This window comes from Ooceraea biroi, chromosome 12 (assembly GCF_003672135.1).
Source record: "Ooceraea biroi isolate clonal line C1 chromosome 12, Obir_v5.4, whole genome shotgun sequence".
Taxonomy (NCBI): Eukaryota; Metazoa; Arthropoda; class Insecta; order Hymenoptera; family Formicidae; genus Ooceraea; species Ooceraea biroi.
The window spans coordinates 10,736,296-10,761,075 of NC_039517.1; the positions used below are offsets into that span (position 1 = coordinate 10,736,296).

Here is a 24,780-nt window from a genome sequence, read left to right on the forward strand (position 1 = left end):
TACTGCGCGATTCGCGGTTTCACGCGCCTATAAATAGGCGACGCTACTCCTCCACCTAGAAGTGACAAAATGAAATTCGTGCGGCAACCATTGACGATACAGGTTACGAACTGCGACGACAGATTACGACTGATGGGGGACAATGAGGAGAAACGCAAACACAGCTCGGTGCTGCCAACCACTATACGCGCGATCATCTGCGGCCCCTCGAACTGTGGTAAAACCAACGTTCTGATAAGCCTGCTGGAGAGTCCGCACGGTGTACGTTTCGAGAACGTGTACGTGTACTCGAAGTCGTTGCAGCAGCCGAAATATCGGTACTTGGAAACTCTGTTGTCGTCGATAGATGAAATCGGCTATTTTACGTTTTCCAATAACAGTGACGTCATTCCACCGAACAAGACGCGTCCAAACTCGATCTTCGTCTTCGATGACGTGGCGTGCGATAAGCAAGATAGGGTGAGAGAATATTTTGCGATGGGGCGACACTCGAACGTCGACTGTTTCTATCTCTGTCAGACGTACGCGAGAATACCAAAACATCTTATACGCGACAACGCGAACTGCTGATCCTGTTCAAACAGGATGGTACCAACTTGAAACACGTGTACAACGATCACGTGAATACCGACATGTCGTACGATGATTTCTGTGCGTTGTGTCGCAGTTGTTGGCAACGCAAGTACGGTTTCGTAGTGATAGACAAGGACAGCCCGCTCGCTAACGGTCAATACAGAAACGGATTTAACGTGTTTGCGTTACCGCGGAGCGGTTAGCCGATGATCGACAACATGGCTGGGAGTACTGACATTCGTAAGCGTGAAAAGATCGCGAGGGCGATTGAGAAAACGAGCGAATCGATCCGCAAGAAACATCGTGCTCTGAAGACCGGTAGGATCGAGGACGATATCACGGTGAGGAGACACCTCGGACCTATTATCGAGCCACTGCAAAGAATCGTTGACAACTCGAGCACGCGTGCGATAAAGGACGAGCCGAGCGTGGCGGTTGAAGTACCCCTGAAGCGCGAGTCGGACGTAGAGCTCGCAGTACCACTCGCCCCGAAGCGTGAGAAGAAGAAGAAGAACGTGATAAGGAGTAGCGTAAAGAGGAAACGAGCGAACGACTCATTGGATCACGAATCAAACGAATCGAAACAGCCGCGAATAGAATCGAGCGATGCACCGGATTCGCCAACGATAACCTCTACGCCGCGCGCGACGATCCGAGCTGTACAACCGCCGACGAATCTTCCAACCGAGGACGAGAACGTTTTCGAAACCACGAACGATTCGTTCGCGACGTCCGTTCAACGAGAGGTGCAAACGTCAGAGGGTCAGAAGGCGTTGCGGGCTCACTTGGGCCCGCTGAGTCGAAAGTATGTTGAGGCTGTCATACGCGGTGATGACAAAGACATAGATACCGTTTACGGAGTTTATTTGGACAGCGATGGAATGAAGTTCGGTAGTCTTCGATTCGAGATAGACCACGACGATAACATACTTCTCGACAATGTGCGCTACAAAGGTACACCTGGTCTTTACAAGCTGATTTTTAAGAGACATCCCGACGAGGACGTGTTCACGAATAACGATTTGCAAAAGTACAGGAGCATGCTGCTGGTGATGAACGCGTATAGACGCGATCACAGCGCGCGGGGTCAGGTAAAGAGTAACAGGGGGTACAAGTACAAATACATAATCGCGCCGTTACTGCCATCTGAACCCACGAAGAAAAAGAAATCCGGACGAGGATTACCCCGTACCATGACACTGAACGACAACGCGATCGACTACGTACACTGGGACGATCCCAACGAGCTGGTGGATCGTCTACGATTGCTCGACGCTTCGCGTCAGGCCGGAAACAACTCTCACGACAACGAGATGCTGTCGATCATCGAGGAACTTCGAGAAGCTGGTATCGTTATAAATTGACACGTATATCATCGAGACGAACCAGTTCGTCGTCGACGTCACTCGTATCGCGTGAATATTTCTCTCACAAAAATTTGAACATGAAGGATTACCAGGGCGCGCTAAACGATCTTCGAAAGGGGCTCACAGATTTCCAAAGAGTGGTCAACGAATACGACAACCCTCCTCCCCCACTCCCCCCGCGGGGTACGCTAAACAATCTTCGACAGGCGCTCACGGATCTTAAAAGTATGACCGAAGGCAAAAGACAGGGCCCTCCAGTCCCTCCGCGGAGCTCCAGCCTCAGCGTATCGTCCTGGAATAACTCTGGAAGGGGTACGAACAAGTAACGGGCGACCGCGAATAGCTCAGCAACAGGTACCAAACAGGTACCGAACAGTTCAACACCAGATATCAAACAGGTACCGAACAGCTCAACAACAGATACGAACAGGTACCGAACAGGTGCAAACGGGTATCGAACGTGTAACGTGTATCAAACAGGTACAATCAGGTACCGGGCGTGTATCGAACAGTTTTGGGACATAATGTAATTAACACACGTTTTAAGAACGTGGAACGAACGGGTCAGGAACGTGTATCGAACGCGAACGCACGTTTTAAGAACGTGGAACGAACGGGTTAAGAACGTGTATCGAACGTGTTTGAACGTGTACCGAACGTGGAACGAACGAGTCAAGAACTTCCCGCGGCTGATATCATTATAAAGTGACACGCGTATCAGCAAGACGCACCAGTCGATCAACGGCACTCGCATCGAAGGAATATCTCTCACCAAATTAGAACATAAAGAATTATCGGGGCGCGCTAAACGATCTTCGAAGTATGTCCGATAGCAAAAGACAGGGCCCTCCAGTCCCCCCGAAGAGCATCCCTCCCCCACTCCCCCCGCGCCACTGCTTCAGCGCCCCTCCACCAGCGCCCCTCCACGTCTCCCTCCCCCCATACCGCCCCCGCGGAGCTCCAGCCTCGGCGAATCGTCCTGGAATAACTCTGGAAGGAGTAAGAACCCCTTCCTTCCCCCGCGGAGCTCCGGCCTCGGCGAATCGTCCTGGAATAACTCTGGAAGGAGTACGAACCCCTTCCTGTAGTAACGGACGACCGCGAACGGCTCAACAACAGGTACCGAACGTGTATCAAACAGGTAGCGAACGGCTATCGAACGTGTATCAAACAGCTAACGAACGACTCAGGAACAGGTACGAACGTGTATCAAACAGGTACCAACGGCTTTGCAACGTAATGTAACTATCTTCGCACATATTACGTGCCGACCAGTCGATGATTTGTACCCATCAAAACATGAGCTCCGAAGGACGTAAGAAGGGTGCCGTTAGTTCCGAGAAGCAGCGACTCGTCGAGGAGCTGCATGCCCCGGCGAGACGAAATTTTCCACGAAGACGCGTCATAGTTCGGGGATACGATGACCTGTGGCAGGCAGACTTAGTCGAGATGCGCCCGTACTCACGTTTCAACAGAGGCTACCACTACATACTCACCGTCATCGATGTGTTGAGCAAGTACGCATGGGCCGTGCCGCTCAAGAGCAAAGGCGGAAGCAAGACAGCTGCGGCTATCGCCCAGATAATTCGAGAGAGCAAGAGATGTCCGAAAAACTTGCAAACCGATATGGGGAAGGAATTTTACAACACCGACGTGCAACGACTCATGAAGAAACACGACATCAATCATTATTCCACGTATTCGGTGCTGAAGGCATCGGTCGTCGAGCGATTCAATCGTACGCTGAAGAACGCCATGTGGCAGATGTTTACGCTCAACGGACATTACAAGTGGGTCGACGCGCTACCGCGGCTCGTCAAGGAGTACAACACCCGAAAACATCGAACGATCGGCATGCGACCCATCGACGTAACTCCCGAGGAGGCTGAGAGACTCTTGACTACTGTGTACAGCGCGATAAAGATAGCGGCTCCAGCAAGGTTCAAAGTAGGTGACTCGGTACGCGTCAGCAAATACAAGACGGTCTTCGAGAAGGGTTACGTGCCAAACTGGACCACCGAGGTTTTTCGCATAGCTAAAGTACAACGTACCAACCCCGTGACCTATCTACTCGAGGACTATCGCGACAAACCAGTCGCCGGAGCGTTCTACGAGCACGAGTTGCATCACGTGAGGTATCCTGACGTGTACCTCGTGGAGAAAGTACTGCGCAGGAGAGGTGACGAGGTCTACGTGAAGTGGCTGGGATTCGATGGATCGCACAATTCGTGGATACACAAAGACAATGTCGTTTAATACTTTTATTATTATTTTTCACAAACGTATAAAATATATAAATGTATAACTGTACGATAGTATATTGATATATTATATGAAACTATATGGAATACAATAACTCTTTATTATTATCCTTATCCTACATATTTTACAACGGTATCCGGAAATGTCCCCATGGTAGCGTATCGGTCGTATCGGGTACAACGTAGCGCTTATCGTCGTACGGACTCAGAGAGATTTTCGTCTCGCGAACGGTGTACACGTTATGCAGCTTCGATGTTATACGCGATTGATCTCGAGTCATTTCTATGCGGTCTTTCAAACACTGCATGTAATCGTTGAACGCTATCGTTCGCGCGACTACATTCGTCTTGACTCCTTTCGCTTTCTTCGTATCTTTTTTACCGTCTACTTTCAAAGAGTACACTTTCGCTCTGAGCCCCACGAATTCCGTCATGATCGCGCCGTTGTTCTCATTTTTCATTAAACCTGGCACCTTTTTATTCGCGAGCGGTATTCCGTATACGTTGTCGGATGCGTAATTACTTGTATCAAATCGTGCAATGTCGCGTTTCATTTGCTCGTACACGTCATCGCACTCGATATGATAAATCAAACTATCGGTATCCGTGTACGTAACCTTACACTTCTCGCGATAAAGGGGTAACATGTACTCGTGGTGAAACTCGTACAAACAGACCTTGGATATGTCGAGGATGCACATACCCATGTAGATCGGTTTGTTGAACTTCACCTCGAGCTTACGCATCTCGATCGCGACCAGGTTTTCCGAAAAGACGCTGCGACTGTGGAAATTCGGTTTCGCGATCATTGCCTCCGCGCCGTATGGTCCGTTCCATTTCGTTAACAGTTTAACATCCACGTGATTGCGCACATTCTCCATGGTTTTACCGAATACCGCGTTGTTCATAAGTTTGTACAAATTTTTATCAAAATCATTTTTCGCTGCCGTTCTAAATCGCGTATTTAGTTCGATGTAATCGCGGAGCCATGGAGATTGCGCGAATTCTAATACGCGGTGTATTTTTGTGACGCGAAGACCGTTACGAGTACACTGCTGCAGATTGCAGTAATGAATGACGTACCGCTTCTTATCGTACACAGTTGCGAGCAACTTATCCTGCCGTTTACCCGGCGACTTATCGTGCGTTGGGCAGAACGGAAGGTCGACGTGCGCGTCGTGAAGCTGTTGCGGATACTCGAGATCGACTTCGAGAATGTACCCTTTCGATGAATCAGGAGCGATAGCGTTCACGTCGAAATTGGAAGTGTCATCGACCCATCGAAATTCGGCATAGGGCAGTGATTGACACATTGCCCAACCGTACAAGTTATTAACATCAAAGTACATGAGATACGACGAAGGTTTCGATGGGTCGTACGACTGCATGTACTTGTTGTTGGCTTGCGCGTACCTGTTCGAACATTGGCTCAGGCCGCCGCGTATACCGCGTTCTATGTATATGACCATATCGATATCGGTAAGAAGTTCGAAGTTTATACACGTATGCTTGAGCATCGCGTCCCACGTAAAACCGAGCAGAGTGTAATAATACGCGGGATCGAGACCGTAACTATTGATGCAGCTATCGCGGAAATTTTCGAATACGTCGGTCAACAACAAGACATCCGTTTTCAAGTACAAATCGCTGTACTCGCCGAGCGTTCGAATGACGAACCGCTGCCAGATGTTCTCGGTATGCGCGTAATCGCTCTCGGATACCGTATCACCGGTCAGAGAACTATAGAACGATTCGCGCGGCGGTAGGCGAGTATCCTCTAATTTTTCGGCACAATCCACGTACTCGTAAGGGAACACGCCCTTTCGCGTAAGTAAATCAAAGTCGTCAGCCGACAATTTTGCAAATTCAGATCGTACGATTCGGAGTTTATCGTTATTTAAATAAGATGACAGTTTATCGAGACTGCTGCTTAGGAATTTAAATGAATCGATGAACCGCAATTGCATGTGGTTATACCATGGTGTTTTATTGTCATCGAACCCGTAAACGTGTTTCGTGAACGAAATGTACTTTTCTTTATTAATCGGCAATACATCGTTATTGCCCTTGAAATTGCTAGCCAGTTCTTTGACAATGAAATGCGCGTCGTAGCCGGATAAATTATGGAACATTATCGGAATAGTATGCGAATCTCTGTAATTTAGGTTACAATTCGCGTGCGCAGGACCTCTGTACCGACCGGTCAAGTGGCAATGATCACGAACCCGCGTGTCGTCCGGCGCGAACGGTTTCTCGCAGATATAACACTGCGTCGCGCTCGTCTTGGGTTAATTCTACCATGGGGACATTTCTCGACAAAGTCGCTTTCACGCGATACGCTAAACTTCTTAATTCTTCGACGAACCGCGATATACAATCGGTATCGCGACGGGATCGGTACCCGGATAGCGAGTCGTTGTAGAAGCACCGCACGTAATACCCGATGCTGAATACCTGGTGACACTGGTACAGCTTCGGGTCGTCGTCCTCCTCCTCCGTCTTCTGCAGGATGCACTCCAGATCGGCGTACACGACGAACGGCATTCGCTCCTTCCGGTTATAGTGTGTAAATTGCAGCCACTTGTCCTCTTCGTTGGGTAAGACGATGGCGCAATCGTTCATCCGTTGGCAATCCACGGAGTGGGCCTCCAACTTCTTATTAGTGTAGAAGTAGTGTAGACATCTGCAAGAATAAAAGAAAGAACCTGTTAATTTCTGGCAATGCTAATTGCTAGCAATAGGTATTTATTCATTATAATAATGCTACTTACCGATCATAAATGTATTTTTGCCCATTCTTCTTATTTATCTGGGAGCTCACCAAGCGGGACAGATTCTTGATGTAAGCGAAATGTCCCACGTTGTTGTCCTGCGCATCTTGCACGTACAGTAGATTCGCGTGCTTATCCATCTTCTCATCGGTGAGTCGTATCGGAACGATCGTGAGTTGTTCCTCTTCTTTCTTCTTCTCCTGGATGGTATACACGTTTATGGAGATGTCGTTCAGACGTTCGAACTTGGCAATGTTCTTCAGCGTTACGGGAAACTCTATGCCCTGGAGATTCAGCACCGTTGTATAATGCGGATAGGAAGCTGATCGGTCTACGTGTCTTTCCGCCGGGTACAGAGCGGCGACCACCGACCACGCGAAGCACGCATTGTCCATAGAATGCACGTTGATTACGGTCTTCTTCGTCGTGATCTCCTCCGGTAACCTGATGTAACATCCCGCGTACAAGGGATTGTACTTGTTAATGCTGATTGTCAGGTTCAATATACGCGACAACGCCCACCCGCTCTTGGAACTCTTCGAGGGTTGTCAAGGTGGGCTCGATCACGTATTGTGCGAACCATTCTTGCAGATCGGATGCAGGGAAGAGGCCACGATTTTTCGTGTTGATACTTTTATTGGCGGTCTTCTCACCAGCCACGAACTCGCCGTTGAACACGGTGTTCACTTTTACGCTGTTGTGTTGTTCAATAGCGTTGCGCACATGCCTCAGCACTATGCTGCTAGCGTCTTCCAGGAATCGTCGCGGCTCGGTGTAATTCGCGTTGATCACCGCACCGGTTAGTATACGGTTTTCGAACGCGGTATCAATCTCTTGCCACGAGAGTTCTGCGCTGGAAGGCTGTTCGACGTAATCACCACCGAAATGTATAAAGCGTCTTTCCAAACGCTTCTTCAATCCCTCGAGCCGCGCGATTCGAGCCACTAACGATTGTATATTTCCGATGGATAGTCGCGGACGCTTGGCACGACTCTTTTCTTCCAATTGTTCAATACACTCATCACAACGTTGCACCCACGCGAAATATTCGCCCAAGGTAGCGACATTGTTGGCTTCCTCCAACAGGTCATGTTCACTCTGCTCCATGTTTCTATAGCACTTCTCACTGACAACTTTTCTGGAGCGCTCCTAACCAACTGTGGGGCTAAACCTTTTTCCGTTTGATTATATGACATCTCCGTCTCTTTCCACCCTGCGGCCACATTCTTTGACTGCAGCCGACGGTTGAAGACCCACGTGCCAGAGGACACTTGAGAGGCCACCCGCCCCTCCCCACACCCCCTCAGAGCTCCATGGGTTAGAATCCGGGTACCGGTGTCCCGAAGATTTTTTTATTTATCAACTATCTCACGCGCGGTAACGTCTTTGTCGTAATTGATAGCAGCCAGGTACCGGCGCTTGCAATTTTCTTATCGCTTCTGTATAACAATACCATGGTTCCTAGTAGTCTATTTACATAAGCATCCCTTTGACTGGTACCGGCGCTCGAAGACCCCCGCGTGACGTCATGCCCCACGCGTCCAGAGAAACCCCCCTACCCCCACCCCCGCCCCCTCGAGGCTCCTGGTCCAGAGAAACACCCTCCCCCTCCCCGCACTCCCCTCGGAGCTCCTGGTCCAGAGACCCTCCCCCCTCCCCCGCGTGACGTCATACCTCGCACCCAGAGAAACCACCCTCCTCCGCGTGACGTCATACCCCGCGCCACCAAGATACCCCCCGCTCCGCACCCCCCTCGGAGCCCCTGGTCCAGAACTCCCATCTTATCACCTACTCACAATTTTACAAAAAGATAGTGCGCAAATTACTTTTCTACTTATTTTTCAATTAATTTTCTTATTATTCGTTCTACATATATGTAATCAGAAATTATACAAGAGAAAGGAAGTATGTATGGACATATATGGACATATTTGATATATATAATTTTATATATTTCTATATAATTATGTACAGTTTTATATGATGATATATAAAAAATTTTTTACCGGGATCTCGCTGTTTATATTACACGTACAAATGTGAGAAAAAACTTTATTTCACAAAGAGGAAAAAATAATCCATCAAAATATTAGCTAGACATGTCTAGCATCGACATATAGAATGGACCGCTGATCATAATAAAAGATTGTTTGGAGAAGCAGACAATATGAGGACACGTTCCGTCTCTTTCTAATAAAGTCTGATTGGCTGCTGCAATTCCAGATCAGTAGTATACTACATACTTGCCAAAAAAGTATGCCTCGATCCAAACGTAACAGAAAGCAATAAGCTTATGGTAATAACTAGTTCGTCGCTTGCGCTCTACATTACGTTGCCAGTGTCGCGTCCGGTTGATGATCCAACACAAAAATTATGACAATGGTAATATTAATGGTAATATAATAATAATGTTGGGCGCAGCCAGAAACACTTGTTTGTGTACACAAACCAACTTTATTGAAGCCTTTATTGAAGTACAAAAATCGTGTGTTAGCAAACAGAATTGAGGTAAAAACACGGAGAGGCGCAAGCACGGGCGATAACCTTGAATTAATCAACTACTAGAGTTTACATCGTTTAGAAGAAAAGAAAAAACGGCTTGGAGCGCAACCATAGAGCTTATACTAATGGACGGGCCTTGCCTATACGCTAAGCGTAGGCAAAAGCGTACCAGGGCACGTATTGTGATTAGAGACCTATAATAAGAGATACGCCAATGCCGAGCATCTTCATGATTGGTCACTGTAAGTCACGTGTTTTTTTCCGCCATTGTGTACCCGTGTCAGTTGACTGTGGCCCAATCCCACCAACGTCAGTTAATTTTAACCGTAGTTTAACTCACTCTTCGTCTCTTTCTAAGACAGGTAGTTAGAAAGAGACGAAGAGTGAGTTAAACTACGGTTAAAATTAACCGACGTTGGTGGGATTGGGCCTGTGTTGTGTACTGTGTTAGGTGAGTAATTGTGATTGTCGGATCAGAAAGTATGAGGTAAGATCTTGTTTTATGTAATTTGTAGAGTCCTATAATAATTATTATAGGACTCTACAGTAATCTGTAATATTATAAGATCTTATAATATAGGGTTAGTTTGTGTATCTATGTCTTATTTTATCTTATAATGTGTAATCAAAAGACACGGTAGTGTCTCGCGTCAAGTGCAACGCGCGAAGCGAGATAATTATACTTTTATACTCTAAATAATTATTTTATTTTATTTTATACCCTTTCAAAAGGATACACATAGCCTGCAAGAATTCATACACTACAGCTACGTTCCGATATTCACTGTCAGTATTGAAAATTTGTAGTTTACGTTTCACTACACTATATCAAGTGATTGGCAATCGAGGAATACTTCAGGTTTTGACGTAAAATAACCTCGAGGAAAAACTAACCTCGAAAATCAACACGATTGTCACAACACGACTGAAGTGACTGAACACGACCAGCATGGGTACAAGATGGCGGACGGGAGTCGTGGTGGGGGGCCATTAGCGCATCTCTTATTGGGTGCTTTCCATTAACGACACAGTGCAACACAGAGTATCATTCTATCTTCTTTTAATACCAGTGAACAACAAAGATAAAATGATACTCTGTGTCGCACTGTGTCGTTAATGGAAAGCACCCATTATAGGTCTCTAATTGTAATAACTGTTCGGAAACGATTCCGATCGGAATGATTCCGTTTTCCCCACATTTTCCCTAAAAAAAGAAAGGGAAAAACAGGGAAAAAAGGGACAAATGTGGAATCATTCCGATCGGAATCGTTTCCGAACAGTATCATAATACGTGCCCAGGAGGATCAACAGAGAGGTTATATTCTGTCTCAACTGTGGCCTCCTACTCCCTATTCTACTCTACTAGTTCTCACTCATTAAAACATTAAACAATTTAATTAAATTAAACTCTGTGTAATTCACTACTGTAGAAAATAGGATACTGATGATGGTATAGAAAGATTTAGATTTTAAAAGGTAAAGTGTATATTTAATGTATTAATTACAAGTACTGACGTGGATATAACAACCAATTATAAAATCGAACGAACTTACCAAGTGAAGTTCGATTCCAATTATGCTTGTTATCAGCTGTTAAAATGAATGCAACGTGTATTGGCTGATTATGGACAGACCCAGATAACCAGTGTGAACACAAGTTGCTTTCATGCTGCTAATAAAGATGTTAGCATCTTGTTACGCATCTATGTCGTTCATTGTGCTATTGTTTGCTAGCATTTGATGTCGGAAATGAAACATTTGCACGTTTTAAACATTACGCTAGCATTAGATGCTTGGCTACATTACATCTTTTGTTTGCTAATCGCGAACATTGTGCTAGCATCAGATGCTGGATAATATTACTAGCATTGTGCTAACATTAATTGCTTATAGTTGCGCATGCTAGGATGGAGTGTAAATAATATTTTTTGTGAACTATAATCTTGTACATAAATGTATTTATATATTATATTATCAAACACCTCATATTTTCATAATTAACTATATAAAAGTATAATCATATAAAATATTTTTTCTATTTAATATATATTAGGCAATTTTTTAATATTATTATTCCGCGTCAACCTCGTCGTCTTCTCTGATCTCCAGCAGGAAGGTTTGCTCTTCGTTGAGAGTTCCTGTATCTTTGCTTTGCAACGCGCAAAGCCTCTTGCATTCCCGCTTTAAATTCAGCTTGTGTTGGAGGATCAAAATATTCGTTATTAGCCATGGCATCTAAAAAATATATTTAAAGACATTAATAATTTAATTCCTAAATAGATAATTGAAAGAAGTAAAATTATAGATTATCATAATATTGTTAGTTTTAAAGTGTGATTTTACTCAACGTTTGTCAATATTGTCGGACGTATCGATTGGTTATTATCGGATAAAGAAGTTTACTAGAGTTCTAATAAAAATCTTATATATTTTTTATCTAATATCTAATAAGTTTCACAACGTCGACAAATGTTAAGTGAAATCGCACCTTTAAAGTAATGTTCATACCTTGTATAGCATTGACCAATTTTGTTGAGTGAAATGATAGCGTTCTATCTAATTGATTTCCCCACCACGAATAAGAAAGTGACAGTTCATCTGTCATGATTTCTTTCATGCATAAATTAAGAGCAGTTCGTATATCAAAGCCTCCGATGTGTGTAAGAAAGTCAACCTGAAAAGTTTAAACACAAATGAATTAAAATATTAGTGACGCAAATAGTATATTAAATATTGTCGTAAAATGTTTTAAAGTTTGAAAACATATTTTGAAGAAGTTTGGAAATAATAGTGAAGGGTTTATATCATTAAAAATAAAATGTCATTCTAATAATACGGAACATTACAACGTCAGTATATAGTTGATCATCACATTGGTTGAATTCCTCGACACTATTTATTGTCTTCATTGGCAAGATGTCTGGTTTGGTAACAGTTCTAATTTGTTGACGGATTCTGTTAAAACTAGTCCTCATTTCTGTGCGAATGTCCCTCAAGAGATTGAAAAGTCTTTCGAAATCGCCATGCCTTTACAAAATAAATTTATAATTTGTGTAGTTAAAAATTTGTATAGTTTAAATTTATAATGTTTTTTCAAATATATTGCCTAACAAGTTGTGAATACACGTTGCAGTACTATTTTTTTAGTGATAATTAATAATTTTTATATAATTTGTAAAGAAAGACATTTTTTATTAATAATAATGTGTCCGATATGCTTACTCAATTTGTCTGTCATCGGCATCTTGCGCTTGATTGCGATTATTAACTGATTGATCAGCATCCAAACATTCAGTGTTTATAGAATGATTGCTATTGTCATCTTTTTCATCTTCGTCTAATTCATTTTTATCCTAGCCTTGTTCATTTCTATCATCTTTGTCTTGTTTATCTTCTTCATTGATTGGATTGTTAGATAAGTTTTCATGAAGTTCAGGAGTACTTGTTTCCATGGGTCGAAAAAACTGCGGCTGCGTATTTTCATCAAGATTCTGCGTGTTTTCAATAAGCTGTTGCTTGTGAGTAGAAATACTGAGTTGATTATCTACTACGTGATCTGCGTTTGAAGTTAAACTTGTTCGCATAGCATATACTATTGGGTCACAAATTGAACCTGCAGAATTACAAGCTGTTACATGTGTAACTTGCTCAGGTTGATGTGGAATCGGTTCCCATGACGGTGGTACATATGATGCGTTTCCAAATGGCGCTGTATGTTTTGTCGTATCTGAAGTCAGATCATTGTAACGTCGATATGTTGTGTCGGATGTAACAAACCTGTCATCATTCGAAGTGACAAATGTAGAAATTGTAGTTGCTAGATGTTGTAACGATGAAATTGAAGAACAATAATTTTTATGATTCAGTATAGATTTGGCACTTGCTATGTTGCTTGAAAAAGACGTAGAAGTTGTAGCCGTTGAACATTGCGTCGATGAAGAATCCTTTTCATGATTTGTCGTAATTGCACATGCCATATTTTTGCTCGAACTGGATGCAGATAGACAAAGAGAAATTGGTTTATAAGTTTCTGCAGGCCGAAGTTTAAGAACTCTCTTCATAACCATTATATTTTCCTTAACAGAGTCCGCTTGCTTTTTGAATTTTTGTGTGATCATTTTTATTCCCAGTAAGCAAAAAATCATTAATACAACGTTGATACAATGATATTTGACAACATGTAACATTTTCAAATATGTAGCTCTTAATGTTGTATACAACATCATAGTGAATAAACTTTGAGTCACATCTAGAGATTTCAGTAATGTTAGAAAAGAAGTAATATATCGTTGCAAATAATAATGTGCTTATATTTTCTTAACATTATATAGTAACGTTTTTATAATATTATAAAGTAATGATATATAAACATATTATGAAATATATGTTATCATTTTATCAACGTTAAGACAATATTGATTTTAACATCTATGCAACATTATTATTAATATTTTATTTCTATTATAAGCAATATTTTTCAACAATTTTCGGGAAAAAAACATTTCAGAAACCATCAGAAAAATATTTATCAATTCTATATATCAGTGCCTCAAAGATAAACAGAGTTAAGTCACATTTTTGTAAAAAAGTAGATTTTTATATTTTATGAATTACTCTCTAAATTTCGTGTAGTGGAATCTCACTCTTTTGGAATGAGATATCATTTCAAGCAATAATGATTTCAAAAGAAAAGAAGAAGAAAAGAGTGCTGGATCAGTTTTCCGGATGGTTATTTATAAGGTGATAACGCAAATGTTTCTTGCGAGAACATTATGCCTGGCCTGGCCATCTATCAGTCGCTTGGTGAATATTTATAAATAGCGTTTTAAAAGCATTCATGAAACATTATGTAAAAACATTAAAATATCTATAAAATCAATGTTTTAAAACGTTTATTTGATGTTTCTCGTTTACTAAAAAGCAACATTAAAAAATATTTATACTAATATTTCTAAAATATTTTTATATATCTACAAATATTATATTACTAAATAATATTTTAAAAACATTTGTAAAATATTATGTGGAAACATTTATAATTTGAACATAAAATCAACGTTTCAAAACGTTAGTTTAATATTTCTTGCTTACTGGGTTGTCTGTCCTGGCCTGCCTCTTTTCTTTATTACTTTTGTCTTTTCTGCTTCACTGGACGAAGATTGATATCTTCGTGGTTTTGGAACATTTCTCTGAGGCCGCAATGGAGGCATTTTAAAAATTCAGTGTTATTTGCTAAAACAAAAACAATAAAAGTAAATACTGCGGAGTTCACAAAGAAAAAAAAGGAAAATGTTTTTATTAATTTAAAATAAATGCTGTTGTAAAAGTTTTAACCATCAAACAAAAAATAAAACAGACTGAGTTCAGCATTATTAAAAAGGCATATTTAAAAAAGAAAAACAACATGCTACTATAATTTTTATATAGCATTTTACAAGCAATATTATAAAAATTGTACACATACGTGTACCTGAAGAATATATGAGAATACGAAGTACAATGAAATTAAACCACAACCTTACAATTGATAGAAGGGACCAAAACATTCAATTTTTTATATTTGCATTTTTAGAAAGAACGTACACATGCAATATCATATCCTAAGAGGAGAGAAAATGTATTCACTTACAATTTTCTTTCTTTTCTAAATTTCCAGTCAATTGTCAGGATCTTAATATATACATCATGTACTATTTTCTTATTACACATTAAATGAATGGAGAAAATTTACAAGTAATATACATATACGATAATGTTAACATTTTTAGAATTACATTTATAGAATCAAAACTTAAGCAAATAAAGTTAGTAATTATTATCAATAAAATTGTTAGACAATCATATGTCCAAAACAATAATAATTAGTAGCACATTGCATTGCTAATAATATAATCAAACTACATTTATTAAATATTAAGAACGGTAACAATAAATTGATTTTCCAGCAGTTCACTATTATTGTCAAAAGATTCCTCTAAGTTAGAAATTTGCCAAAAAGGTACAACATAACATTTGCTCATTACATTCGAAAAATGAACTTTATAGATATTGTCTGATAGTCCATTGCACTTATAAACACCCACCGATGCTGATTCAATTCCAACGTCATAAAAATTCTCTACACTGGTGAATTTCTTTACAATTAAATAAGGATTGTTTTGAACTTTGACAAAGTTTACAATTATACAAATGCTCAGATCGTGTAAAATACAACAATTGTTTTGTGGCAAAATTGATAAAAACATTTTCTCAGTTCTCATTTTCGATATTGTTCAGGTTCAAGTAAAAGATTATTCGTGATAGGTGCATTTTTATGACTATCAAACATCTTGATCGAAGCTTGCTGTGGATAAACAATTTTTTTCCCAATGCTACCTTCTCGCATTCTATTTCTAATTTGTTGCAAAATTTGGCCTGGCTTTCTACACATTCTCCTGATGGCAGTCATGTTATTTTCGTACGGGAAAGCAAAAAATGTATCTAATGATCCAAAGTTGCGAAAATCTTGAACAAGATGCAATAAACCATGAATATTAAACGAAACAAAATGGGAGCCGTATAAAGAAGGACAGTGTTCTACAAATATTTGTAATCCCATTTCTGCAAATGTTAATAAATCCTCTGAAGGAGTCTGTGACACAAGAATACGGATTGCAGCATGTAAAATAAGAAAATGAAGATAAATACTCTCGTTAAGAATTCCATACATTATTCCAGGTCCGGTATACAACAAAAATTGTCGGAATTCAGTGGCTTTGAAATTATTGTAATCTGTAATTGAACGAGGTAAACGAGCAAAATCGCGAGGGCAGTAATGTTTTACGATTTCCATTCTAGCCGATACAGTTTTAAGAGACGTGGCAGAAAGACGAGTTGGTTCAAATCCACCATCAACCCATGCCCGTAGCATTCTTTTAACTACACCTAAGCAGACTAAGTGCATATAATCAAAAGGTACTTGAGAAACTAATCCCATTGGAAGACCAGATAGTGGAATAGCACCTTGTTTGTGATGACTAGCATCGATTCTTCTCTCATACTCTACATCATTTCTTAGAGGGTGATTTGAACCAAGAAAAACAACACGTCTTTCACACATTTTGCCAGAAACTTTGCATCTTGAACAGGGCTTGAGAGACATGTGACCCTTATGATTTAAAGAAAATGAACGAGCTGGTATGTTAGCAATGAAACACCTCAGAGAAACGGGTATAATTTTACCTTTAAATATAATGCCGTTCTGTACGATTTCTGTCATTTCGGAGATAAACGCAACAAAAAATTGTTCAGCACTGCACGGTTTACTAGGACCTTTATAAATACCTACTAGTTCTGGCTTGCTATTGTATATATTTGCTACTCTAATTTGTATAGGCTAAAGTTGAACATTATCACTTCTATGCAATGCCATACCATCAGTATTGAAATCAATTAAAAGTATTTCTGGAATGACAAGTGGCAAAGCTAGAGCAAGAGTTCGACAAATTCCTTTCTTCACACCAAGATGAAGATATTCTCCTGGTTCAATCATAACAATGTTTGCCATTTCACGAGGAGTTTTGAGTAACGTTCTTGGATCTTTTGCCAGATCAATTAAACATTTATGACTTCTTATTACAATACATTCAAGATGTCTTTACCAACTGCATGTGATATTTTTTTTTAAACAATCTGCTAAAAGAATTTGAAATGATTCTTTATCGACTATGTCAATATCGCTTTCTGATGAATTATTCATAGATTCCTCATAATCCTTTTCAGTACTGAAAGCGTTGAATTCTTCACAATCACTGCACTCAGTTATTGATGAAAAAATAAAACTGCTTTTGTCAAGGACAGTTTGATTATTATCCATGAATGTAATAATAAAAGGTTCATTTTCTAAAGCACGAATTGTATCAATGTCGGATAAAGTATCATGTGAGATTGTTTTTTCTGCAATATTATCAATAACTGCTGCTGCTTTATTAATTGTTGATTCACGCAATTCTTTTCGAATTCTTTGTTGCTGCCTTACAAACAGTTTTGTTAAGGGTTTACGTAAACGTTTCATATTAATTTTCTCCATTTTTCACACACACAAAATAAAAATATATACGGAAAATGTAAATATTTAGTGCGTGTTCTTTTACATCAATGACACATGGATAGGCGCAAATCTGTGAAAAATAAATATGTATTTTAGGTTACGGTCCTATTAATTGTGTAACTTTTTATTGATGTCGTTTATATGTATTATCATTGTGCAGCTATAATTATTATAATACGAAAAATCTGCATACTGATGCATAACAACATTGTTAAAAGTTACAAAAATGTTAATTCCAATTAATATTCAACACATAACATAACCTCGAATAATAGACGGAAAATAGAAATGCGTATACTTACGATTATTTATATGAATATTTTCTCGATGCTTCTTAACTAGCAGATAATTTTTAATTGTTTTTGCTGCACACAAAATAAACACAATAAATCAAATATAAAATTTTCGCTCGGAACGATACATGCACAACACTGCTTTTCGTTTAATGCTTATGGCATTTCGCAATCATCATTGTTTTGTTATATTCGACATATCGATATATATAAAGGAGCGCACTGTAGCACAGCCTAATAACAGCATACAATAAACAATTTATGCTGGTATAATAATAGCAATATGTCTACATCTGTTAGCAAATTGAAAATATTGTATGCTCCCTTTTTGTTAACAATATGCTTATTCAATATGTCTCTTCTTAACAAAGCATTTGATTACGACAAAATGTTAACGTTATGCTAACTATATTTAACCACTCAAACATTTAATTCATATTCTTAGCAAATAACCAATATCAATTGCTAGCATTTTATTTTTATACGTTGTTTGGGCATACTTGGTTATCTGGGGAGTTTCAATTTCTGCTGCCAATCTGCTCACATTACCCGTCAGCAGACTCTGTTGCATTTCTAATTACAGTTTGATAACATCGTCTGAAAGAGCAATTTCTGTATGAAATCTGTTGCCTTTCTGATATCAAACATTTACAGCAGACTCTGTTCAGAATTTGTTCGCGCAGGTTTGGCTATCTGGGCAGCTGGGTACCAACACTATTCTACTATAACTTCTTTAATTTTAATATACTCTTTATGACATATTTTTTTGACATTTTTTCAAAACCTCGAACATTAAGAAAATGCAAAACATCGATTGTTTTAAACCGTCACAGTAATGTCTCCCCTTAAGGGGATGCTGCATTGACTAGTGAAACAGTGTTGCCATTTGCTCAAAAATGACAATTAAAATGCTTAATATAAAAATTTGGCAAGTTGTACGCACAAAATTGAGGCAGTCTACACTCGGAATAAAATAAAGGAATATAATGAAGCTTTTCAAAGTGACTTTAGAAGCGTAATAAAAAAGAAAGGCGTGTTCTCCTTTACAGAATACAGGTAGTAATACAATACAAAAGAATAATATAAATGAAAATCTTGTACATACTTATACATACATGCAAGATTTTCATTCATACTATTCTTTTTTATTACACTTCTAAAGTCACGTCGAAAAGCTTCATTATATTCCTTTATTTTATCCCGATTGTAAACAACCGCAATTTTGTGCGTACAAATTGCGAAATTTTTATAAAAAGCATTTCAACTGTAATTGTTGTATGTGTATGAGTGCAAGTGGCAACACTTTTCACTAGTCACTCCAGGATCCCCTTAAGGGATTCTGGAGTCTGTATTACCGACAGAACAAATGAGTTTTTTTAATAAATCTTTTCAATGGTTGGACAGAATGAAAAATCCTTTTGTACGATGAAAGACATCCTTTTGCACGATATTAGAACCTAATCTTGTGCTCTGTTTTATTCTTTCAAATCGTATGCACCAAAAGTTTTACAGAAACGTATCTTTTTTACTACGCGTGAAAACTTACTTTTAAAAGCGCCCTAATAATCCTTTATTCTATCCCGAGTCGGGGTCATTCATATTTTGTATGTACAAAGTGCATAACTTTTACATTAAGCAAATTATTGTACGAGGTGAGGTTAGAAGCCGATAACAAAACTGTAATTTTTGAACTTTTTTCCGTTCTTGACATTAAGTCGAGTGGCCACCACTGCGTTACTGTTTCTACTTTATTCGTGGAAAAGGATTTTCCATTCTGTATGACCAATAAAAAGTATTAGATGTGAGCAGCCGTGGTTATGAGTACACACTTTATATGACAAATACCATAGATGTTTATTGAATAATAGTTCTTTACAATGCTTAAATGAACGTATCACTTTTATATCCCTTAACTGATTCCTTTTCACAGACATCTATACTATAACTAGACCGCTAACTTGCGTCAAATACATGGCCGCAAAATCTATGTACTACATACTCGCGCATGCGTAACGCTGGTAGAAAAAGTAATATGGCGGATAGTATATACATGTGGCCACGGTGAAGTTGCGCTTAGCAATTTACATAATTCTGTGCTTCATTACGTGTTATTTTTATACAATTGATATTCACGCGAGAAAAGTCTTTATTTATGGTTCTGCTATAGCTGCTATGTCAGTTTTGGATGTAGCTGAAGATTTATGCAAAGAAAATAAATCATATAAATACATATTAACCTACAAATTTTGACAGGACCATATTGAACTATTCTTTTCCAAAATAAGAAGTCACCACGGCCATAATAATAACCCTAATGCGTTTCAGTTTAGAAATGCTATGCGACAATTATTACTTCGCAACGATATTAGACATTCTACAAATGCTAACTGCATTAACTTTGATACAGATGTTTCAAGTTCTATATTTCCATTTCTTAATTTATTTAATAGATTCAATGTGTATAAATATTTTATTATAATCTACATATATATGCAGTATTATATATTACATGTAAATATTATTATATATGCATATCTAAGATTAAAAAGATATATAATAATATAAATATGCTTATATCATTAAATTTTACTTTTGTAATAAAATAAATATAAATATATAGATATTTATATTTATAATAAATACGTTATATATCTTTTTAATCATCTCATTCTAATCATATTACTTTTTCAATATATATATATATATATATATAATACAGGGTGTCCCATGGGAAGTTGCTGAAAGTAAACGATTGGTTTTCCCCTCCATGACTTCAGAAAGGGTCTTACGGTTAACGGTCGTTCATCTGTGTGTCCGCAGTTTTATTCTGGTTGTGGTAGATGCAAGTCCGTGCGCGTCAAAATGAGTAATCGGACGACGGAAGAAAAGATTTATCTTGTCGAGTGCTTCTTTTCCAGAGGAAAAGTTTATAGCAATGCTTACAGGGGGTTTCGTACTAAATACGGAACACATAAAGTTAAGAGCGAAAACACGCTGAAAAGGTTAGAATTTATTATTTCTTTAAACGTATGCGTTACGTCACTCCATTTTTTGGCAATAAATCTGCATTAAAATAATATTTTGTGTTATGTTTATCAGAATTATCGATAATTTTATGCAGTATGGAACTATCCAAGACCGTAGACATGATCTGCCAGGTCCTTCTGTGTCTATAGCTGTAGAAGAAAACATTGAAGATATTAAGAAGTATTTTGAAGAGAATCCAAATTCTTCCATTCGGAAAGCTGCCCAAGCTCTTGAAATATCCAAAACAACGTTACACAGGATTTTAAAACATTTCCTGAAAATGCATCCCTATAAAATAACATCGCATCAATTGCTAACCAAACGCGCTATGACGAAACGTGTGGATTCTGCAAGACGATAAATGGAATGTTTGAAGATGGAGAACTTGATGCAAAATTGATAATTTACACGGACGAAGCACATTTTTGGCTAAATGGTTATGTTAATAAACAAAATTATAGATTTTGGGGGTCGGAAAATCCCAACGTTTCCGTGGCTAAACCTTTACATCCACAAAAAATAACAGCATGGGCTGCGATCTCGGTAAAAGGAATTTATCTGCAATTCTTCGAATCAACAGTCACTGGTGAAAGTTATAAGCAGCTTCTCGAAACACAATTCTTCCTTCATGCAAAAAAGAGGCCTGGTTAGAGGATTTCATTTCACGCAGGATGGAGCGACACCACATCGAACCCAGGAGGTCTTCGAAACAATCCATAAAGTTTATGGCAATCGAGTCATCGGTCTGGGATACCCCAAATTTGCCCAGGGGGGGCTAGAATGGCCACCGTACTCGCCGGATTTAAATCCATGTGACTTCTTTCTTTGGGGATACATTAAGGACCATTGTTATGCCGGAAATCCAGAAACAGTGTTAGATTTAGTAGTAGCTATTAAAAAGGTCGTCAGCAACATTAAAGACATGTTAGAAAAAGTTTTCACAAGTTTTCGTAAAAGAATTGATTTTTGTACAAATTCAGATAGTGCACACTTTGAAAATATTTATCATTAGCTTACTTGATTATTAGCATATTTTTCATTAATAAAATAAACTGATATACAAACATTTTGCTAAATTTTATTTATACCCATTAAAAACTGCAGACTTTCCTCTTTCCAACGCAATTTTTGTTTTTTCAATAACTGCATACGTTTAAAAATGACAGCTGATTAGTTTCAGCAACTTCCCATGGGACACCCTGTATATAATAACACCGGGGAACAGTAAATCTGTTGCCAAAGATTTATGAGTCGATTTTAAATAATTAGGGGCTCCTGATTTCGAATATGCAGTTATTTTTTCTAGATTGACTCTAGTTTTCGAGCAATACTTATGTCCTAAATATTCATAAAAGAAATAAAGTCAATATAAAGAAAACATAACCATATAATTTTTATTCATTATTTATTGATATACATTTACAATATGTTAGTACAAAATACAGAATATACTATACACCTACAACATTCAGTGTAATAAGCTACGAAAACCGTTTCTTGTAAGATTTTCTTCTATGTTTTTGCTGTGGACAGTCCCTTTGCAAGCTCCAACAGTAGTCAGCCATCATGTGACGGTTCCATCTTCTTTGGTATCTTTCTTCCATCACTCGGATATCTTGGTGGAACCGTTCACCTTGCTCCTCACTATAATCTCCTAGATTGGAAGGAAATTTGTCTAAATGGATGTGCAAAAAATGAAGTTTGATACTCATATTTGCTCCCAATTTTTCGAAGCTTTTTAGCATGTTCTGGGGGTCTATTACGTATCACTTCACGGAGTGAAAATGTGAAAAATGAGCAAATTTACTAGAATATTTAAAATTTGATTGGTCAACACCTAGTGAATTTGCTCACTTTTCGCATTTTCACTCCGTGAAGAGATATGTAATAGACCCCCTGGACTAATTCCTGATAGTTGTCGGCCTTGTGGTTACCTAAAAAGTTTTTGATGACTGCTACATAACTAAGCCACGCATCGGATTCGATTACAGTCATACAAGTTGTGAAATTTTGATCCTTGACCAATTTTCGAATTTGTGGGCCATCGAAAATCCCTGCTTTTAATTTTTCTATACTAAGTCCTGGAAATTTTCGACAAATGTACTTGAAGCAGTCGCTTGACCTATCCAAGGCTTTAACAAACTGTTTCATTACGCCTAGTTTGATATGTAATGGCGGCAGTATGATTTTTTTCTCTCTCTATTAATGGCTCATGAATGATGTCGGCTTTTCCCACAGTTATATCATCTCTTATAGGCCAGACAGTTTGTTTCCAGTGTTTATCCTTTGCACGACTATCCCACAAACATAGACGACACGGATATTTGGTATACCCACTTTGCTGTCCAAGAAGAAAGTTCACCATTTTTAAGTCGACACTAACAAACCACTGATGCTGAGAATAAGCTATTTTTTCTAAGACTATCTTGACATTTTCATACTCTTCTTTGAACTTTGTTGAATGACCAATTGGAATCGACACAAACTTATTCCCATTGTGCAGTAATACACATTTCAAGCTCCTTTTAGAACTATCTAGAAAAAGCCGCCAGTCTGGTGGTCGATATTCTGGCAAGCCCATTATCAGGAGGAGTTCAGAAATATTGTTACAATATACAAGATCGTTATTTTCGCTAAAGAATTGCAGTAGTGCTTGCTCTCTATTTCGATAAGATGTTATAGTAACATTTGACTCTAGACAGTCTTTTTCACGAAGTCTAGATGCTAAAAGCTCAGCTCCTTTCTTTGATAAATTTAAGTCACGTATTAAATCAGTTAGCTCACATTGAGAAAATTTTCGAGAAGTAGAGGACTTTCCATCGAACTCACTTTCATCTGTGTCGTTGCTGGCACTAGATGGGCTTAACATTTCAATATCATCGTTATCATCGTATCATTCTCATAATATCGTTATCATAATATCATCGTATTACGTGTCCAAATGGGGGCCACCCAACTTATCGCACGCAACATCTACACTCACTTACACTCTAGCGCCTAATTCAAAATTTAGATTACTTTATCGAACACTTTCCCTTAATCTTAATTTTCTTTTCATAAACAAAATCAAATAAACACAGTTTTACACGTTTGTATATACTAACAATAATATAATCTTACTGTACTAACTTATCTCTAAATTTCTTAAATTTAATTGTACTCAATGGTTTAGTGAATATATCAGCAATCTGATCACTAGTGCTACAATCTATACATATAAAATCCTTATTCTGTCTGTCGTTGAATTGATCGGGTACTTCCCGACATGCTAGAAACACCCAATTTTGCATGGTGATAGGGGTTCACTCCCAGGTAATGAGAAAATTCTTGAAATCTTTAATTTCAACAATGATAACGCCTGGCGTAGACAGGCGTTTCTCTAGTATGTAATATTAACATTATTTTCCTTAACCTTTTCGCTTATAAAGTGAAATCGTACATCAATATGTTTTGACCTCCGATTAAATATTCTCGTCTTAATCAAGTGACGTAGTAGCGTCGCGACACCAAGTATATAAAGAACAAGGTTCCGAGCGGTGAGAGCCACTGCATAGACGTCGCGCGCTACTAAGTAGCTTATCCGGAATTTCACGTCACACAAACTTTCGATTAAAATATCTCAGAAACTAAAGCCTTATGTAAAAATCTAACGGCACTTTAATAACATAATATGGATGCAAGCTTTCGATCGCGACCACTCCGAACGCGACTGGTGCAGTCTATCCTTAGATATCGTAATCGTATACTAGAATTGTGACGTTCCGTTTTCCTTAAGAAGTTTCAGACTCACGTACGTACGCTCGCACGCACACATGCAAAGTGAGTTTGTCCATCAAGGTGCGTTCACATAAGCGCGTTATGGAGACTTCACACTGCGTCTGATACGTTGAGTATTGA

The 24,780-nt window shown here is 38.9% G+C and overlaps 5 protein-coding genes across 12 annotated transcripts; all 5 read right to left on the reverse strand.

Moving 5' to 3' along the window:
* Positions 1-4,326: 4,326 nt before the first annotated feature.
* Positions 4,327-6,333, reverse strand: LOC113563136. Its single transcript, XM_026974348.1, has one exon. It carries the CDS (start codon positions 6,331-6,333, stop codon positions 4,327-4,329), a length of 2,007 nt encoding a protein of 668 aa, XP_026830149.1.
* A 2-nt stretch (positions 6,334-6,335) lies between these two features.
* Positions 6,336-8,079, reverse strand: LOC105279553. The gene is made up of 3 exons (XM_026974349.1): positions 7,553-8,079; positions 6,973-7,506; positions 6,336-6,884 (listed from the first exon to the last, which is right to left on the reverse strand). Exons 1-3 carry the CDS (start codon positions 8,077-8,079, stop codon positions 6,419-6,421), a joined length of 1,527 nt encoding a protein of 508 aa, XP_026830150.1. The 3' UTR covers positions 6,336-6,418.
* A 3,395-nt stretch (positions 8,080-11,474) lies between these two features.
* Positions 11,475-12,819, reverse strand: LOC105279452. Its single transcript, XM_011339243.2, has 4 exons — positions 12,697-12,819; positions 12,321-12,501; positions 11,983-12,148; positions 11,475-11,709 (listed from the first exon to the last, which is right to left on the reverse strand). Exons 2-4 carry the CDS (start codon positions 12,447-12,449, stop codon positions 11,555-11,557), a joined length of 450 nt encoding a protein of 149 aa, XP_011337545.1. The 5' UTR covers positions 12,450-12,501; positions 12,697-12,819; the 3' UTR covers positions 11,475-11,554.
* LOC105279459 lies at positions 12,820-18,744 on the reverse strand. Of its 7 annotated transcripts, none has more exons than XM_026974196.1 (4): positions 18,357-18,733; positions 17,866-17,928; positions 14,566-14,706; positions 12,820-13,464 (listed from the first exon to the last, which is right to left on the reverse strand). In XM_026974196.1, exons 3-4 carry the CDS (start codon positions 14,682-14,684, stop codon positions 12,828-12,830), a joined length of 756 nt encoding a protein of 251 aa, XP_026829997.1. In that variant the 5' UTR covers positions 14,685-14,706; positions 17,866-17,928; positions 18,357-18,733; the 3' UTR covers positions 12,820-12,827. The 7 variants fall into 7 exon arrangements, with proteins under 7 accessions (XP_026829997.1, XP_011337575.1, XP_011337591.1 ...); XM_011339273.3 differs by lacking the exon at positions 18,357-18,733 and adding an exon at positions 16,696-17,633 and having other exon boundaries at positions 17,866-18,350; XM_011339289.2 differs by lacking the exon at positions 17,866-17,928 and having other exon boundaries at positions 18,357-18,734.
* A 3,527-nt stretch (positions 18,745-22,271) lies between these two features.
* LOC105279485 lies at positions 22,272-24,457 on the reverse strand. Of its 2 annotated transcripts, XM_011339301.3 has the most exons (3): positions 23,038-24,457; positions 22,818-22,964; positions 22,272-22,537 (listed from the first exon to the last, which is right to left on the reverse strand). In XM_011339301.3, exons 1-3 carry the CDS (start codon positions 23,750-23,752, stop codon positions 22,365-22,367), a joined length of 1,035 nt encoding a protein of 344 aa, XP_011337603.1. In that variant the 5' UTR covers positions 23,753-24,457; the 3' UTR covers positions 22,272-22,364. The 2 variants fall into 2 exon arrangements, with proteins under 2 accessions (XP_011337603.1, XP_026829889.1); XM_026974088.1 differs by having other exon boundaries at positions 22,818-24,457.
* Positions 24,458-24,780: the final 323 nt, after the last annotated feature.

Bases quoted from the DNA above. Each gene is read 5' to 3' on its own strand.
- LOC105279459 (XM_026974194.1), bottom strand. From the start codon at position 16,732: ATGACAGAAATCGTACAGAACGGCATTATATTTAAAGGTAAAATTATA.
- LOC105279452 (XM_011339243.2), bottom strand. From the start codon at position 12,449: ATGAGGACTAGTTTTAACAGAATCCGTCAACAAATTAGAACTGTTACC. The intron at 12,149-12,320 runs GTAATGTTCCGT...TAAACTTTTCAG, and splicing joins ATCAACTATATACTGACGTT to GTTGACTTTCTTACACACAT. The intron at 11,710-11,982 runs GTATGAACATTA...TATATTTTTTAG, and splicing joins ATTGGTCAATGCTATACAAG to ATGCCATGGCTAATAACGAA.
- LOC105279553 (XM_026974349.1), bottom strand. From the start codon at position 8,079: ATGGAGCAGAGTGAACATGACCTGTTGGAGGAAGCCAACAATGTCGCT. The intron at 7,507-7,552 runs GTTCGCACAATA...ACCCTCGAAGAG, and splicing joins GCATCCGATCTGCAAGAATG to TTCCAAGAGCGGGTGGGCGT. The intron at 6,885-6,972 runs GTAAGTAGCATT...TTATTCTTGCAG, and splicing joins CAAAAATACATTTATGATCG to ATGTCTACACTACTTCTACA.
- LOC113563136 (XM_026974348.1), bottom strand. From the start codon at position 6,333: ATGTTCCATAATTTATCCGGCTACGACGCGCATTTCATTGTCAAAGAA.
- LOC105279485 (XM_011339301.3), bottom strand. From the start codon at position 23,752: ATGTTAAGCCCATCTAGTGCCAGCAACGACACAGATGAAAGTGAGTTC. The intron at 22,965-23,037 runs GTAATGAAACAG...GAAAATTTCCAG, and splicing joins CATTACATATCAAACTAGGC to GACTTAGTATAGAAAAATTA. The intron at 22,538-22,817 runs GTAACCACAAGG...CTTCCAATCTAG, and splicing joins AGTCATCAAAAACTTTTTAG to GAGATTATAGTGAGGAGCAA.